We start from the raw sequence: 18,508 nt of genomic DNA, 5'->3' as shown, positions 1-18,508 counted from the left end.
TTTTCGGCTTTAGCGATTCGGGATTTCTGATCTACCGGACTTCAGATCTACAGCTCATCGGGACTGCTGTGGTACAGCGCTGTCAAGGGGGACCCTTGTGCCCCCCTGTGGCAACCCTACATAAATCGAGTTCAGTATGTTCAACTTCTGGCTCCCCAGCTGTTGTAGAACTACTAGTTACATTAGTGTGTATTCTCTCTCAGTACAAGTGAGAGTGGGATTCCTTTAACCTTTATCCACCATCCAGAAAACTCAGAATTAGAGAAAGGCCGTCTCCCATAGACTTCAATTTTTATTCAATTCAGATATTTTTTTTCTCAGCAATAATAAAACAGTACCTTGTACTTGTTCCCAACTAAGATATAATTAATCCTTATTGGAAGCAAAACCAGCCTATTGGGTTTATTTAATGTTTACATGATTTTCTAGTAGACTTAAAGTATGAAGATCCAAATTATGGAAAGATCCGTTATCCAGAAAACCTCAGGCCCAAGCATTCTAGATAACAGGTCCCATACCTGTAATTGTTTCTGTTGAAGGACTCACTAATACTTCTTACTAGTGCTAGCCCTTAGTCAGTAATACAGTGTATATAGATATAGATATATATATATCTATATATATATATATATATATATATATATATATATATATATATATACAGTTCGGTCCATAAATATTTGGACAGAGACAACTTTTTTCTAATTTTGGTTCTGTACATGACCACAATGAATTTTAAATGAAACAACTCAGATCCAGTTGAACTGCAGACTTTAATTCAGTGGGTTGAACAAAAAGATTGCATAAAAATGTGAGCCTTTTTTTTTAACACAATCACTTCATTTCAGGGGCTCAAAAGCAATTGGGGATTCCTGGCAAGCCCAGCCAAATAGAATTTACAGTGCAGTGGAATATACTGTACAATGCAGCTGCAGCTGTGCACCTGAAATTGAATTGCAGAGACATTAACCAACCTGAATGTGTTTTTGCACATGCCCTTTTACAGGGTCGGAATGGCCCAGCAGGACACCGGGAAAAAACCTGGTGGGCCCCGCCAGCCCTGACCCACAATTATTGCTTCTCCCTGAACTCCCTTTCAGCCCCCAGTTGCTGCTGCGAGCAGGAAAGAAAGGTAGGCGCAGAGGGCCGGTGGGGAATTGTGGCGCGGGGGTGTGAGGTGTCTTCGCAGCTGGGGCACCAGCCCCAATGGGCCCCGGGCCCCCCAGTCTGACCCTGCCCTTTTATCTCAATAGCACACAGTGTGGTCTGCTGACCGATATGCGCTTACCATGCCCCCTGCTCCTCCCTATGCTAGGGGTTTAAATATGGGTGAATGCCAAAAAAATATGGGAGCTGCCTTAGCCCAGATGGATGGAATGAGTTAATTGTAGTTGGTACAGCTATTTGGTACTTTTAAAACTCAAGGTGCATATCCATCAAAGGCTTCTTATTACTGGACAGATCAATTAAATATCTTTTTAAGGTGTGAACACAGCATTAGCACAGCAGTAGCAAATGCCCCTTTTGCCCATTTTTTAAAGCGGCTCTCCAAGTACTACCCCCTCAGAAGCCATGTGAATAATTCCTGTAAGAAGACTTTACCCTTTATTACTTGATGGTGTCTCTGTCTGGCTAATAACTAGGGTAATAGACACTACAAATCCTCATTCTTGTGGCTGTCTGGTTGCACAATTAAAGGGTCACCAGGATATGAAAGTGCATTAAAAGCTTTTCCAATGTTCACTTAGTCTGAATTGTTGGAAATTCAGAAACAGCTCCAAAAAGTGCAATATTTTCAGATCCTTGGGTAGTCTCTTGAATGTGGCCCTGTCCTGTCCTTATGTTCCGCAAGCATGGCTGTATAAAAGCAGGTACAAACATACGTTATGGAAGATGATTCCCTTTCAGAGATATTTAAACAAGCCCCCCAGACAGAAATATGCAGAGCACAGTAGATAAATCACTTCTGTCATTGGTTGATTAAATTATTTTAAGTGTTGCTTGCATGGAGTGATGTATTGAGGTTATAGTGAGCGCTTGAAAGAGAGGCATTGCCTACACTTGCATAAAACATCCACAGATGCCTTCAAACACCAGTGTACACTGTAAGTAGATTTATTATGCTAGAATATGAGTTGCCAATCAATAGCCACAAGATGACGGTTGTCTCCTAATCACAGAGAGAGGGAAAAATCCACATTAGCTGCTAAAGGCACCCCCTCCTCTTCCTTGGAATTCATTAGTCCTGCACTCTTAGCTTCTGGGATATCTGTTGTATAACCCTAATTTGGTTACTGTCTCTTTAAATAGCAATTAACACTTTGCAATCCAGGGCCCTAAATCCCTTTTGCATATGAAAAGTACTGAGAACTGGGATTTACAGCACAGTGCCTCCACTTAGGGAACACTGAGAAGCACACCTCAGGGGGGTTCCACTAGGAAAAATAAAACACATAGGTTTGCAATTAAACAAATATATCTTTATGTAAAACTGTAGTCAAAGAACGTGGGCAATCTAATGCACAATGCACTTCTGCACTAGGGACATGTGGGACCTACTTCTCTATTAGGTATTACTCTGTCTCTCCAACACAGTCCTTGTTATTATCACAGTCCCAATCCTCTGGAAGGAGTTAATGACTATACAGTTCAGTTCCATTGAAATGTTCCTTCCGCAGAGCTCTTATACTACAGATAGCGCTACCTCTCCTAAAAGTACCCCTCCCATTGGAACTTAACAGCCACTCCCACAAAGCAGGTAAATGCAAAAGACCTGTCCTCAAATTGTGGCCCCACGTTTGTATCCTTGCCAGTATCCTCCGTTGGGTGGGTCAGTCACTAGGGTGCTCTCAGAGGCAGTCACACTGGAGATTACAGGCAGCTCTGCAGCAGGATCAATCTCACCAGTGGCACCTTTCTCCTCCTGAGTCTCTAGCAGCTTGGCAGGGAACAGGAGGGGCTCTCTCTGTACATCTAGAGATGCAGAACTCTCAACCAAAACTGCACAGCATGAAACAGCAGCTTCTCTGCACTCCTGGACATTCTCATGCACACTGGTTCTGGCTGAATGCTGCAGCAGGGGCGCTTTTATAACCTCTCTCTGATAACCCCTTGCAATTGGCTCCAAATCCAGGCTCCTCCTGGATCCTCCTCTTTTTCCCAGATGGCCTCTAGGGCTTCCAGCCACTCGGTCACTCCCCTGCCTGTAACCGGGCTCAGTGATGTCATAGACAGAACAGGGGGAAGGCGTGTCTGATCCCCTACAGTTGTTTAAGAATACAGATCAAGGGAGGGAACTCCATTAATAAAAATATATGAAAAAATGCTGCATGAGGTGCAAGCACCACAAAAGTACTCCCCACACAGAGTAACCAAACAGCACAATATTTCAAATTCTGAGTTTAAATACTACAAACTACAAACACAAGGTGGTATCACAAAAAAGAAAGTCTTCATATATACACACAGTACATTATGGGGGTTATCTATTAAAGTCCAAATGCCAAAAACTCGAAAAACTTTTTTTTTACTATAAAATCTGAACTTTTAGTGGGAAAAAAAATATCAAAAATATCAAATTTTTAAAAATTTCCCGCATCTCGGACATGCCAATGATGTATATTAGTCAATGGGAGATGTCCCTATCCTAAATGGAAGTTTCTGTGGTCTGTCCTAGAATTTGCCTGAAAATCCAACTGTTTGTGACTTTTCAGGCGAAAATCCATAAAATTCTGGCTTTTCAGGCAAAAATCAAAAAAAAATTGGCTTTTTGGAAAAAAACTTGTACGATTCGGGCAACAGTACATGATTTTTTCATTACTTTAAAATACATTTTTTGGGGTTACTGTTCCTTTAATTATACCCTGAACATTCCCAAAACTAAAAATAGTCTACTGTTCTTCAGAAGAAGGGATCTTGGGGTTAATCTGTATGACCAAGGTCGGACTGGACCATTGGAGGCCCACTGGGTTGCATACTTCCTGGGGCCCCCCATGCACGGACGCCGGGACACATTTCGTTTTTTATGGAGCCAGCCGACACAATCCTTACTTGCAATGATATCAGCCTAAAAAAAAATGCAATTGCAGTGGATGCAAGTATGGGAAGAAACACTGCAATGCAAGTTAAAAAATTGCAATTTGTGTCCACAATTGCATGTTGCACTTTTGTTTTTAAACAATGGGACCCTGTATGTAACACCTCACTATGGCAGGCAGTAAGGACAGAGCTGCCCTAAATTTTCAGCTGCTGTGCTCTGCATCGAATGGGGAGCAGAATATTGACTCTGTCACAAATAATTAATGAGCGCTAAGGAGCACGCTGTGCGTTTTTTGGCTCTCCTTCTCTTGCAGGAGTTTGTCATCCCTCATTTCTTTGAATTGTTCTGAATAGTATTGATACACCATTATTACACCATTAGAACCAGCATCATCTGTGAGTGAGTAAATATAAACAGGTACAGGTATGGGATCCGTTATCCAGCAACCCATTATCCAGAAAGCACTGAATTACAGAAAGGCTGTCTGCCATAGACTCTATTTTATCCAAGTAATCCAGATTTGTAAAAAAATATTTCCTTTTTCTCTGTAATAATAAAACAGTAGCTTGTACTTTATCCCGAATAAGATAAAATCAATCCTTATTTGAAGCAAAACCAGCCTATTGGGTTTATTTAATGTCTAAATGATTTTCTAGTAGATTTAACGTACCCATTATCTGGAAAAATCCCAAGAATTCTGGATAACAAGTCCCATACCTGTATATATATATAAGGCATTTTTCAGTAGCAGTATGCACAAAATGTCTCTGTCTTAAATATATCGATAATGGGTTGAGTGCAGAGGACTCTTGTAGTTGACTATATGTATTTTGTGGTCACACCCTCATTGCTCCCCCGCCTAATGGTTTTAAAAATTAGTGGTGAGCACAACTTTCCCTTGTTTGTTATAGTTTATACAAGAGCAGTGACCAGCTCCATGTTGTAGCTCCCACCCTTCCCAACTATAGTCAGGTGATCCCACTGGTGTCTAATAAAAGGGCAGCCAAGTTTGGGAGTTTTACTTTGAGAGCAGCAAGTAAGTTGCAGGTAAAACTTAGTCCCTTTGTAAAATGTATAATGAAGCAATAGAATTCTTAATGAATCAGATGAAAATTGAGTGTAGGACTGGCCATATATGGGATGACATTGACGTAGTTGGCCAGCTTAAATATATTGCAATATATGGACAAACAATCCCTGTTTTGTTTAAAGGGTAAGGCATTTTTTTAGTAGCAGTAGCACAAAATGTCTCTGTCTTAAATATATTGATAATGGGTTGAGTGCAGAGGACTCTTGTATTTCTCTATATGTATATTTTCTATTGACTTGTATTATTTATGGGTATCATTTAAAGGGGAAAGAAACTTTCTAAACACAATTAATTAAATATTCTGCATTGTTTCTGAAATAATCGAGTTTATCTTCACTATCCCTCTCTCAGCATCTGTTTCTCTTCATTCAGCAGTTGGGTGTCAGATATTCATTGACAGTTAGATCCAATATATCTTATAGGGGGGCTTCCTTTCCTAGCAGATGAATTAGAGCTCACTCAAATAACTGATTCCAGTACAAACAAAATCTAACAAAATAACTGCCTTTTGCACAAATTCTGCATGTAGAGAGACATGATGTCTGGTTATTTTAATAGAGTGAGCTCTAATATATCTTCTAGGCAAAAGGAGCCCCCCTATAAGATATATTGGATCCTTAATCTGACACCCAACTCCTGCAAAAAGACAGAATAAAGAGAAACAGGTGCTGAGAGTGGAATAGTGAACACAAATGTGATTATTTCAGAAAAGGTACCGAATTTGTAATTAATTATATTTAGAAAACTTCTTATTAAATCTACATTTTGTTAAATTTAAATTTTTGGTATAGTTCCCCTTTAATCAAATGACTCGGTTCTGCTCTTTGATTCCACTGTTTAATGTTCTTGTATCTCCCCCTGCTCTGATGCTGTTCCTGGGTGCTACCGACCCTAGGCACTGGTTAAATATGGCGGTTGGCAGATGGATTTGCTTGGGGCAAACACCGGAGAAAAAGCTGATGAACAGTTGCTGAAAGGTGTCAGACCCTAGCACGTGTGATTACACCTCTAATATAGTTTGTAGCATGGATAGGGAGCTGGTAATAGGTGTTTATTATTGAAAACAAATAGTAATAAGATTTGAGTGACATGTGACTCAGTCCCAGTGCTGGAGATATCAGTTAGCTCCTGAGGTCAGGAAGGATCTAGTGGGGGAGGCTCCAGCCTAATAAATTCTGACACCAGACATTCCCTTCTTCACTTTCTCTATAAATGCTGCTGAGAGGCAGGGAGCTCCAGGAAAGCAAAAGGAACTGCTAAGTTCTCTTTCAGCACCACGGACAGCTCCTCTCCTGCAGTAGCAGTAGCAGCAGCACAGGCAGTTCTCACTGCAGACACACAATGATGAAGAGAGCCCTCGTCTTCTGGAAGTATCGCACCCTCTTCTCCCTCATTCTCTGTACACTGGTTCTCTTCAAGGTCCACTTAACCCATGCAGCCCCTACCTCCCAACAACATACAGAGCAATTGTCCCGCTCCAACATCAATACCAGAGGGAGCCACTGGGCTGTAGGTGAGTATCTGACTCTATTACTACAGTGGGTGATTACTTACTATTGGTGGGTGGGATTGGTGGTAATAAAAGACATTTATTTCTTTAAAAAGGCAGGGCTGAAAATGATGTGTTATCTAGAACAAACATAAATATTATCATGAAAAGGACTGTGTAAATCAGGGTTACATAGTTACATAGTTAAATTGGGTTGAAAAAAGACAAAGTCCATCAAGTTCAACCCCTCCAAATGAAAACCCAGCATCCATACACACACCCCTCCATACACTCACATAAATTATATATACCCATATCTATACTAACTATAGAGCTTAGTATCACAATAGCCTTTGATATTATGTCTGTCCAAGAAATCATCCAAGTCCCTCTTATAGTCATTAACTGAATCAGCATCACAACATCACCCGGCAGTGCATTCCACAACCTCACTGTCCTGACTGTGAAGAACCCCCTACGTTGCTTCAAATGAAAGTTCTTTTCTTCTAGTCTAAAGGGGAGGCCTCTGGTACGTGATCCACTTTATGGGTAAAAAGGTCCCCTGCTATTTGTCTATAATGTCCTCTAATGTACTTGTAAATTGAGGGTTATTTGAATGGGACCCAGATAAAGTTTGGGATTAAACTTTAGGACCCAAGATTCAGTTTAGATAAAATTACCTATATCCTTTTAATTACTATTGCCTATATATAGCCGAAGCAATCTACACTGTATTAAAGGGGATCATAGAATCCCACCCTAAAGAGTTCTGAAATCCAATTCTGAGTACTGTAGGTTAAGAATCACTGATATAAATCATGAGTTCAAGTGAATAGATCTGCTGGGTTTTATCTCTGTTACTATAAACACCGATCACCCTGAGCCCGGCTGTACCGGCAGCTCAACTCTCGTCTTTCTTTTCTACGCAGAATCCTTCTCCCATTGATTTTATGCTTTCATATATACATTTATTTGAGTTAGCTGTAGCTGTACCACCCTCAAAAATATGAACCTCTGTCAGCTAAATGGCGACTGTAACACTTTTAAGCCATAAAAAAGTACCTTGTTGATTTACTGAATTCCTCTACACAAAGCCAGGCTGAGTGATACATGGATAAAGTCTATACTAATAGACAGGCAGAGTGATACACAATGATAATAATGATATATCTATGGATGCTTTGTAGAAGTGAAAGAGAACTGACCAATAGGTATTATCCTATATAATAAAGTTGAAGTGTCTCTGCGTCCAGTCCCTGTGTCCGTGGGATGCGCCCGTTAATTTAACGGGCTTAATGTCTAGTATTACATATAAATTACAAATATATATATATATATAATATATATATATATATATATATATATATATATATATATATATATATATATATACACACATATGGGGAGAGGCATTTAGTTTTATGTTTAGACAAAGAGAGGGATCTCACAGTGAAATGAAGTGAATCCATAGTGATATACAGATGGACAATACATATATGATTAATGGGTAGATAAACAGCAACACAGTAGAGGAAGGTGAAAAAACACACTAGTTCACCAAATTCAAAACTTTATTCAAATTTTTAGTTTCTATCCTAGATGATCCAGAAAAATTAGAAAACAAATCTACTGGAAGGTAGTTAGATAGATTGACAGACCGACAGATAGATAGATAGACAGACAGATAGATATATATAGATAGACAGACAGAGCGACAGACAGACAGACAGACAGATAGATGATAGATAGATAGATAGATAGATAGATAGATAGAGACAGACAGACAGATAGAAAGAAAGAGACAGATAGATGATAGATAGATAGATAGATAGATAGATAGATAGATAGATAGATAGATAGATAATATAGTGAATAAAGTACCCCCTCTTGTAAAATATAAGGATATTATAAGTTACCATATAAAAACACGAGGCCGATAGATAGATAGACAGACAGACAGACAGATAGATATATATAGATAGACAGACAGAGCGACAGACAGACAGATAGTTAGATAGATAGATAGATAGATAGATAGATACAGACAGACAGACAGACAGACAGATAGATAGATAATTAGATAGATAGATAGATAATATAGTGAATAAAGTACCCCCTCTTGTAAAATATAAGGATATTATAAATTACCATATAAAAACACGAGGCCGTTTATAAGGATATAATTTACAAGATATTCACGGCTTTTGTGTATTATAGATAGATATATAGATAGATAGATAGATAGATAGATAGATAGACAGATAGATAGATAGATAGATAGATAGATAGATAGATAGATAGATAGATAGACAGATAGATAGACATATAGATACTGTAACATCATAGAAGAACTCATATCATTTCTACGAATGTTCTATTTAACTGTTAAAAGGAGACCTAAAGCAGACAAGTTATTTCTACCATGTGAGGCAGAGAGAGGTACAATTGCGGAATTAGAGAAATAAGTTTTAATAAGTAAAAGGGAGCAAGTCTTTAATTCAGATCCCCATAGTAAGGATCAGGCACCTTGTCATAACTATATTTGCACTCTCTTATTATAGGAAGCATAGTTCTCCTGTGATTCCATTAAATCATACAGCCCATTGTATCTCTATCCTGTATTCATCAGTTTAGAGTTGATGCTGGATGTGTTTGCAATTATATTGCACATCGTGAACTTGCTTCTTTCTTTCCGTAAGGCCATCTAATGGGGAAGAAAAGTATAGAGGAAAACCCCTATGTATTTGATGGAGGGGAGCGAGCCCCGGCTAATGTCTATACAGAGGGAGAGAAGCCGGTGGAGCTGTACCAGCAGTGGAGGGAGGCGCTTCTCAACTTGCTGCAGATGTTAGAGATCAGCGACAACAGAAACACCCAGGCAATGAGAGAAGCCACACTGTACAAGAAACTCTGGGATATGGAAGATAACAGCAAAGTCAAGGAGGTGGGTAGATCAGCTGCACTGGGGTAAAAACTCATGGGATGGAAGCCAGAAGGGCAAACTTTTAGTAATTGGGTATTATGTTTGGATTTTGGGAGATATTTTTTTGCAGATATAGGTACCTTGCTAGAGGTCAGACAGTTGCCTACAAAAGGAATGGCAGATGAGATGTATTTATAGATGGCAGTAACATTGAATTATATGAAAGCAACTAAATGTGCAGCAATGCAAAGGGCTCTACAATGGAACTTTCCAGTACAATCAGCTGGGATATACTTTCCATTAGTGCCCTCTAAAGAGATTTGAACTCACTTTAAATGACCAACATTTTTTAGGCTGGAAATTAGTGCTTTAAGCAGTTGAAGGAGGTTGAGCCACAAAGAACTTAAAATTGTCATTTAGGATTCAAGAAAGACACCCCTAGAATGTTTGAGGCAGCAGCATTGTCAAGAACAGAAGTTAGTCTGGGTTAGTCTGGGTTCACTTGGAGCCCTGGATGTTACTATTGTTGAGGGAGTTCAGGAACGTCAGGTAAAAGACACAAGCTCCGTGGATTCTGAACTCACTTGGAGGGTTATTTATTAAAGTCCGGATGCCAAAAAGTCGTTTTTTTTACTATAAAATTCAAATTTTTAGTCGAAAGCAAACCCTCAAATTTTTGAGATTTATTATATCCCGAGTATGGAAAAAGTCCAAATCCAAAAATCCAGCATCTCAGACCTGCCGAGGTTGTATACAAGTCAGTGGGAGAGATCCCTATCCTATTTTGTCTGTGGCCTGTGCTGAAATTAGCCCAAAAACCTGACTATTTTGGACTTTTTGAACAAAAATCAAAAAAAGTCTGCCTTTTTAGGAAAAAGCTAGAAAAATCGAACAATTCAGAAAAAACTCTTACAATTCAGATTTTTATCGTTTTTATCGAGTTTGTCCCCGATCCGATTAAATCATGCTTTTTTAATAAATAAGGTACAATTCTAGTTTGGTCTGACTTTTTTTATTTAAATATTCCAAAAAATTCGGATTTTGATAAATAAGGCCCAAAGAGTCAGAACCCTGAACAAAGAGATCACAGAGATTTTAATAGACTTGGGAATGTATGACATAAGAACATATGTGTACAACCACGGGAGTAAAAGGAAATTACCAGAGAGAGAGCACAGAGATATCGTTCCACAGCAGAAAAAAAATCAATGAACTGCTCTTACAGCCAAATAGGTGGTTCTGCCCTAAAGGCCAAGGTGCTAGTAACCAAGTAGCTTGAGAACAGAGTTCATTCAAGTCAGGGGGCTCGAGAGGGAATCTTCATTCAGTTTTATTCTCTTTCACTATATTAAAATTCTACGCCTGCTGCCCCTTTTATTTATTACATTTTATTGGAAACATATAATGGTATACTATAGCTCCAGCTGCTGTGGATTCTGCCTCCTGGATCTGTGATGGCTTTAGGCAACAGATATCAATTTTTATGGCGTATTCCATCATGTCTTCTAGAAAGAGAAAGCACAGGAGAGGATGCACTACTCTGATTGTACTTCCATATAATGAAACAGATATATATGTTCTCCAGTCTCTCTTCATTCAGCCTAATACTTTTGCTTTACCCCTTCAGCACTACTTGGATCTAGTTCCAAGGCCATTCTCTAAGTAGAGTCTGACTCCCCCTGTTAGTTCTTCTCTAGTCAGGAAGGTCCCCTTTTCAAGCTACTGTTTTATTATTAATGGTTCACACGGCATCTATATTAAATATCCAGGGAAGGGTTAAAAGAAACATTCTTTGGGTTCCCAAACTCAGAGAGGAAAGGAAATTTTCCTCCTACAAGTGTAAAAATCCATCACATTTTGCAATAACTGCTAGAAATTAGTATTTCTATTGAATATGCTTCCCTCCATCTGCTGATGATCTGTGACACCCAGGATCCAATCACAATAAGGGGCCCCACTCTTTCCTCTTCAACTCAGGCTTTACACGTTAGTCATTGTGCAAGTCATCTATATAGCAATACAAATCTATAATTCAGATCAAATGTTCCGAGTTTTTTGCATTCAATGTTCTGAAGATTTTATAGCTCATCTGATATTATCAGAAGAATGGAATTTGCCAGTATTATTTGTTGTTCAGGGGCCACAGCTCATACAGTGTTAGGGAATTGAAATGAAATTGAAATGTTGTTAACTAAAGAGCAAAGAGAACTTTACAACAACCTTCTACGAGGTGTGATGGTGCCCAAGACTTAAACAGGTGGCATGAAAAGCTGTTGCACTGTGAAGGGAATCCAAAAAATCTATAAAACCTCCAAGGGCTGTTGCACCTTCACACCGTCCTGCAGAACTGTGTTAAGTAAAGGGAATTAGTAGAAGATACTTTATGAACTATGACAAAGCCCATGAAGTTGTTTTTGTTATGGAAAGGGCCATATATGATAATGGTCAGCTGGCCATGCCCTCAAAGATGCCATACCAAGCCCCAGGGCCATCTTGGCGAACACACTAATTCTTGGGAAGCCGACCTGCTTGCAACTAAACCACTCTAATCACTCAGACTATTACATCCGACTGTGCCCTTCTCAGGGTCGGACTGGCACATTTGTGGCCCACCGGGTTCCAAACCTTAGGGGCCCTGTGCGCATGCAAAAAAGCTGGCATGCCACGTGCATGCGCAAAAACCAGCACATTGCATGCATGCACGAAATCAGCGCGCTGCACGGATTTATTTTTACTTTCGTCCAATTGGGTAGTGGATCTGGGCCGGCGGCCACCGGGTTTTTTCCCGGTGTCCTACCAGTCCAGTCCAACGTTGGCCCTTCTGCCCCCAGCAGTGGCGTAACTACCAGGGGTGCAAGGGGTGCGATGGCACCTGGGTCCGCACCCTCTTGGGGCCCACCGCAGCCACAATAATGGATATCGTGGGTGGTTGGGCAGGGGGAGATTTTACAGTGCACGAGATTCATAGGGGGGAGGGCCCGACAGGGGGGCCCAGGTGCTCATCCTATACCAGAGCCTGCTGGTGAGTAGTTACGCCACTGGCCCCCAGCATTAGGCTGAAGTGTCACCAGTGTGTGTGTTGTAACTGGAGGAGCATCAGGTTTCCCTGGGGCAGATTTACTAACGGGTAATGTGGCCGTCCCTAGCGAAAATTTGCAAGAAATCCCATCCACATGCACATCGACAATTTACTAACAGGCGTAGAGGACAAGTCGCTAGTGAAAGAGACCGTCGCTGGTGCAGTTTCCGGCCTTATAGCTAGGCGAATTTTCACTCAGGGGAACAATCGTTAATCCGCAAATTCACTAAAGTGCAAATTTTAAAGAACGTTACCTCTTTCGCTAGTGTTTCCTTCACCACCTTAGACCTGGTGAACTGATAAGATGAAGCTTCATCCTCCCCAATCTTATGTCAGTGACATCATATCCTGTATGCCGGAAAGTCATAAAAGTTGTAAAAAACGCTGGCGTTTTTTCATATTTTGAAGCTGGATTGTCTTTAAAAGTTGTTACTATTAAAATTTTTTGTTTTACCATTTTTTTTGACCATTTCAATGTCATGCCTCTTTTGTCTTTATTTTGCTTCCTTGGACATGTGTAATAATAAGTGGCCACTTCAAGCATTTGCACCAACATCTCTAATAAAGACGTATATATGACCTGTATGTACCCGCCCTATTCAAATTGACCTAAGCGTAAGAGTACTAAAAAGGTTTCGCTAATCAGAAACGAACGTTAGCTAAAGTCGCTATGAAATGCTCGCACTCATGAATTAACGCTAGCGAAACTTCGCCAGCATTCGGCTGCAGAGATGCAACTTTGCATTTTAGTGAATTATCGTAGTGGTAGTGAATTTGCACCTGGCGAATTGGCGTGAAGTGTGGCAAAGCCATAGCAGGCGAAAATTTGCCCTTTAGTGAATTTGCCCCCTGTCTCTCTACACACCAGCTGCAGCCTGACAGCTTCGTTCTGGGAATTCTGTAATGAGCGAAGTTTTTTGCAGAGTTTCACCTATAGAAAAAAAATTGTTGCAGGAAAAAAAAGCCTCCCATTGACCAAGCCTCCCAAAGCCTCCCATTGCTTGAATGCATTTTGGCAAAGCGAAAAGGGTCAGATTCGCCCATCGCTAGTTCTGTGGCTTAAATTTGTGAAAATCCAACTTTACAGGTAAAAACTCTTAATTTGTCTGTCGGCCACAAGAGGGAGACAAACACATCAATTCTCCATTATAAGAAGGTTTATTTGAAACGTATTTGCCTGTGTAATATAAATCAATCACATGTATTTTTGGGAAATAAACAGCAGTTTCGCAGCTCTTTTAACACCATAAATAACATTTCCTTATTTTCCTTTCCTCTTTTCCAAATATTGTATATTTATAATGTCATTTCTCAAACTCTTTCAGCCGTGATCGCTCCACAATTTGATTTCCTCTTAAGGCATTACATTGTCTCTTTTAATAAATTATCAATTTTTACACTTCTAAAAAAAAAAGGAATTTGAAACGTCAGTGCTACCTGCTGTTCAGTGTAGCCAAATGACTGCAGTCAGCAGAAAGATATGTTAGTGAGCAGAGGAATGTCCTGTGATGCTGATCTTCATACAACTGAGCAGACAAACTTAAGATGACTCTTCCCTTCTCACCAACTTTATTTTCTGAATAGGGCAAAATCAAAAGACTTAATTTTCTACTGAACTGAACAGCAGGTGGCACTGTTGTTTGAAATCCATTATATTAGCAGCGTAACATGGCTAATATTTAAAACAGGAGTGATGGGCGAATCTGTCCTTCGCAAAATGGCAAAAAAATTTGCAAAGCAGCAAAAATTCACGAAAAGCATTGAAGTCGATAGGCGTCAAAATAATTTTGATGCAAGACAGTTTTAGCGTGAGCAACAATTTTTACACGCGCGACTATTTCGTCCAAATGCATTAGAGTCATTGGGTGTCCGAATAATTTTGACGTGCGACAATTTTTATGCGCGACAATTTTGCAGAGCGATAATTTTTTTTGTTGTGGCTAATTTTCCGCCTGTGAATTTTCACATCAGTTTGGAGAATTTATTCGCAGCCAGCGAAATACGGAAATTCGCCGTGAATCCATGCCTGTAGAATTTATTTATTCACCCATCAATAGTGCCCATACTTAACTAATGCGAGGTCTACTTGTAGTGATGATGTCCTATTAGGGTCTACAGCCATAAAAGCATTGTTAGTATTCTGTTCCATGGAAAATAATACTGAAATATTGATTTATGAGAAAATTTATATAAAATGTATATTCCTGACAAAACAATTTTTTATGCAAACTTAAATATCAGAATAAAAAGCATGAAACAGGCGGACAATTTAAACAAGCTGTTTGTTGACAGTCTCTTGAGATCTACTGATCACCAGCTAAAGGTCTACTTGTACATCCCGATCCACATTTTGGGCACCCCTGAACTAAATTAAAATGTAACTTATTATTAAATTTCCCGCAAAATTCTCGAAATATTGGAAAATTTGCGAAATGTGAATTTTCACGCCAATGAAAATTTTGCAGCAATATCGTGGATTCATTCACCGGTGGCAAAACGCGGAAATTCGCCGCAAATCTCCACCTGCCGAATACCTTTTGGAACTAATGGAGGAATGTAATAAAATTCGGTAACGGAAAAACTATTCGCAATACGAAAAGTTATGCCTTTGTGCAAACAAACGAGCAGATCTCTACGTCTATGGTCAATAGTGATGGGCGAATTTCTCCCTTTTTGATTCGCCAAAAAATTCTTGAATTTCTCCCGTTTCGAATTCACGCATTTCCCACAAAATTTGGAAACCGGGAATTTTGACGCCGGCGAAAATTCACAGGCGAATTCTCGGAGCAATTTAGTGGATTTATTTGTTGGTGGCGAAACGCAGAAATTCGTCGCGAATTTCCACCTGCCGAATAAATTTGCCCATCACTAATGGCCACTTTTAGGAATTAACGTGGGAATGTAGTAAAATTCGGTAACGGAAAAACTATGCAATGCGAACAGTTATAAATTTTGCTTTGCACGAATTTAATAAAGCTTTTGCGAACCCAGAAACTGTTTAGTGACCACTTCCGACAGTGGAAGACTGTTTGGGAATTTTATCGTTTGCGCCAATGCGCAGTCAATGTAATAAAACTTCTTACTGACAAAGTCGCTATGTTTGCTCCAAAAGATCACGACACCTTCAAGGCCATAACAGTTTAAGGAACAATATTACATTGTAAGATGTGGATTTTTAGTCTTATTGGTGTCAATTGTTTTTCTCTTTGCGACTTTAATTACATTCCCTCCAAAGATTTTTGGCAATCTGCTCCTGGTACACACAGTGTGGTTTCAGCCCATGGTATAGCCATAGTTACAGCCCAGTACTACTTATTGAGTATATGGGGCAAATTCACTAAAGGACGAAGCGCCTAACGCTAGCGTTAATTCGTAGCGTAGCGCATTTTCGTTAATTCGCTGATTCACTAACGGACACTGGCGTAAATTCGCTAGTGTTACTTCGCACCCTTACGCCTGGCAAATTTGCGCAACGGACGTAACTACGCAAATTCACTAACGCGCGCATTTTTCTGAACGCTACCTTATACGCCAGACTTTCTTCGCCACCTCAGACCAGGCGAAGTGCAATAGAGTAGCTAACGATGGCGTTTTTTTCATTTTTTATGGGTGATAGGCTGAAAAAGATCGAAATTTTTTTTAGGGCTCCCCTCCTTCCCCCCTACATTTCCTAACTCATGGCACCTTAACTATACAGTGGGCACATGTGTAGGGCAAAATAAGAATTGTATTTGCTGTTTTGAAGGTTTCCCAGCCTTATGTAGTGCTGCTACATATTCCTCCATTGTAACTTCAATTTGGCGCCGTATACAAATTAACCATCGCTAGCGTAACTTCGCTTTGCTTGGCAAATTAACGCTAGTGCAACTTCGCAACCTTACGCTTCCACTGAATGCAACTTCGCATTTTAGTGAATTTGCGTAGCGATGGCGAAAATACGACTGGCGAATCTTAGTGAATTTGCCCCTATGTGTCTCTCAATCTATAGGTGTGTGCCAAATGCAGCTGAAATTAGTGATGGGCGAATTTATTAGCCAGGCGCGAATTTGCGGCGAATTTGCGCAATCCGCCGCCAGCGAATAAATTCGCGAAACGCCCACGAAAAATGGGCGCTGGCGTCAAAAACGAGACGCCGACGCCGTTTCACGAATTTTTTGGTGAAGCGAAATGGCGCAAATTCGCCCATCACTAGCTGAAATCAGTCTGCTGGAATACGTAGGCCAAAATCAGCATTAGCCTCATCTCCTATGTCAATGTCTGTATTATTATGAGATTGATCTCTAGGGTTCCAACCTTATATGTTCTTATTCATTTCCAGATGTTGGATTTTTTCTACCGGATGATGAATTTAAAAGAAAACGCCTCGAGCTGAGCCGCGTGCCATCGCTTGGGAAGGAAAGACATAAATTCTATCTGGCGGAGGTTCCGTTCCACCGACACTCGATCGCTCCGATCACCGAGATTTTATTTATGTCCCCAGTTCCGCTTTGGTGTAAACGAAATTCTGTAGGTTCCCTCATTCCGACCGCCCCCGACATCCCATTGTTTCCCAAGAGGCGACTGGTTGGATCTGTCTCACTGTAAATATCGAGGAAGGGTCTTCCAAGTACAGGATTCTATTTTAGCACTTCTACTGGTTTCATCTCTTTAGTTTGTAGGCACAGAATATTTTAACATTCACAATAAAAACTCAGAAAAAAAGTTCAATGGATTATTATTTAGTTTTATGTGTGTGTAATTTGTCAGTCGGTAAAAGAAGAATAAAGTAAGTGTGTAGTGTGTTCCAATGACACTCCTAGAGAAACTGCGCATATAAGTGACTGACTGGTGAGAAGCATAAGCACATTCCCTAATTAGTAAGCAAACTATTTATAGTACAGGTATGAGACCTGTTATCCAGAATGCTCGGGACCTAGGGTTTCCCGGATAATAGGGATGCACCGAATCCACCGTTTTGGATTCGGCCAAACCCCTGAATCCTTTGCAAAAGATTTGGCCGGACCGAATCTGAATAATAATTTGCATATGCAAATTAGGGGTAAGTAGAGGAAAACATTTTTTACTTCCTTGATTTGTGCCAAAAAGTCACTCGATTTCCCTCCCAGTCCCTAATTTGCATATACAAATTAGGGTTCGAATTTAGTTCGGTCAGGCAGAAGGCCGAATCCGAATCCTGCTGAAAAAGCCCGAATCCTGGCCAAATCCCGAACCAAATCCTGGATTCGTTGGATAGCTAGAAAAGGGATCTTTCCGTAATTTAGATCTTCATACTAGTGATGGGCAATTTATTTGGCAGGTATCGCCACCTGCAAAATTTTTTCGCTAAACTGCTGCAAAAATTTGCCCTGAAAATATATTCTGCGACAAAATGCTTTGACTTTAATGCTTTTGGACAAAAAAGTCTCGAGTGTAAAATTTGTTGCGAGCTTAGAATTTGTTGCATGTCAAAATTATTTTGACACTCATTGACTTCAATGTGTTTTGAAAATGTTTCAGCGATTCGCAAATTTTTTCGGCGTTTCGCGAATTATTTCGTTTTTCGGGACAGATTCGCCCATACCTTAAGTCTACTAGTAAATCATGTCAATATTAAATAATCCTAATAGGCCGGTTTTGCTTCCAATAAGGATTAATTATATCTTAGTTGGGATCAAGTACAAGCGACTGTTTTATTATTACACAGAAAAAGGAAATCATTTTTAAACATTTGGATTATTTGGATATAATGGAGTCTATGGGAGACGGCCTTTCCTTAATTCGTAGCTTTCTGGATAATGGATCCCATACCTGTATTTATTCAAGTAATTCATTGGCTCCATGAGCCACAAGTCCTAAGTCACCACCTAATGAGAGTCAATTGCTTCAGTTAGCAGGAATAAACAAATTAA

The 18,508-nt window shown here is 39.9% G+C and overlaps 1 protein-coding gene across 1 annotated transcript; it reads left to right on the top strand.

Moving 5' to 3' along the window:
- Positions 1–6,337: 6,337 nt before the first annotated feature.
- On the top strand, positions 6,338–17,339 carry grp.S (gastrin releasing peptide S homeolog). Its single transcript, XM_018242915.2, has 3 exons — positions 6,338–6,642; positions 9,318–9,562; positions 16,939–17,339. The coding sequence occupies exons 1-3, from the start codon at positions 6,471–6,473 to the stop codon at positions 16,990–16,992; spliced, it is 471 nt and encodes a 156-aa protein (XP_018098404.1). The 5' UTR covers positions 6,338–6,470; the 3' UTR covers positions 16,993–17,339.
- Positions 17,340–18,508: the final 1,169 nt, after the last annotated feature.

The sequence above is a fragment of the Xenopus laevis genome, chromosome 1S (genome assembly GCF_017654675.1).
Source record: "Xenopus laevis strain J_2021 chromosome 1S, Xenopus_laevis_v10.1, whole genome shotgun sequence".
In the NCBI taxonomy this organism is placed as follows: Eukaryota; Metazoa; Chordata; class Amphibia; order Anura; family Pipidae; genus Xenopus; species Xenopus laevis.
This window is presented reverse-complemented; position numbering and strand designations above follow the sequence as displayed.

Excerpts from the sequence above, each read along its gene's own strand:
- grp.S (XM_018242915.2), top strand. The coding sequence starts at position 6,471 with ATGATGAAGAGAGCCCTCGTCTTCTGGAAGTATCGCACCCTCTTCTCC. Across the intron at positions 6,643-9,317 it reads AGGGAGCCACTGGGCTGTAG|GCCATCTAATGGGGAAGAAA; the intron begins GTGAGTATCTGA and ends TCTTTCCGTAAG. Across the intron at positions 9,563-16,938 it reads ATAACAGCAAAGTCAAGGAG|ATGTTGGATTTTTTCTACCG; the intron begins GTGGGTAGATCA and ends ATTCATTTCCAG.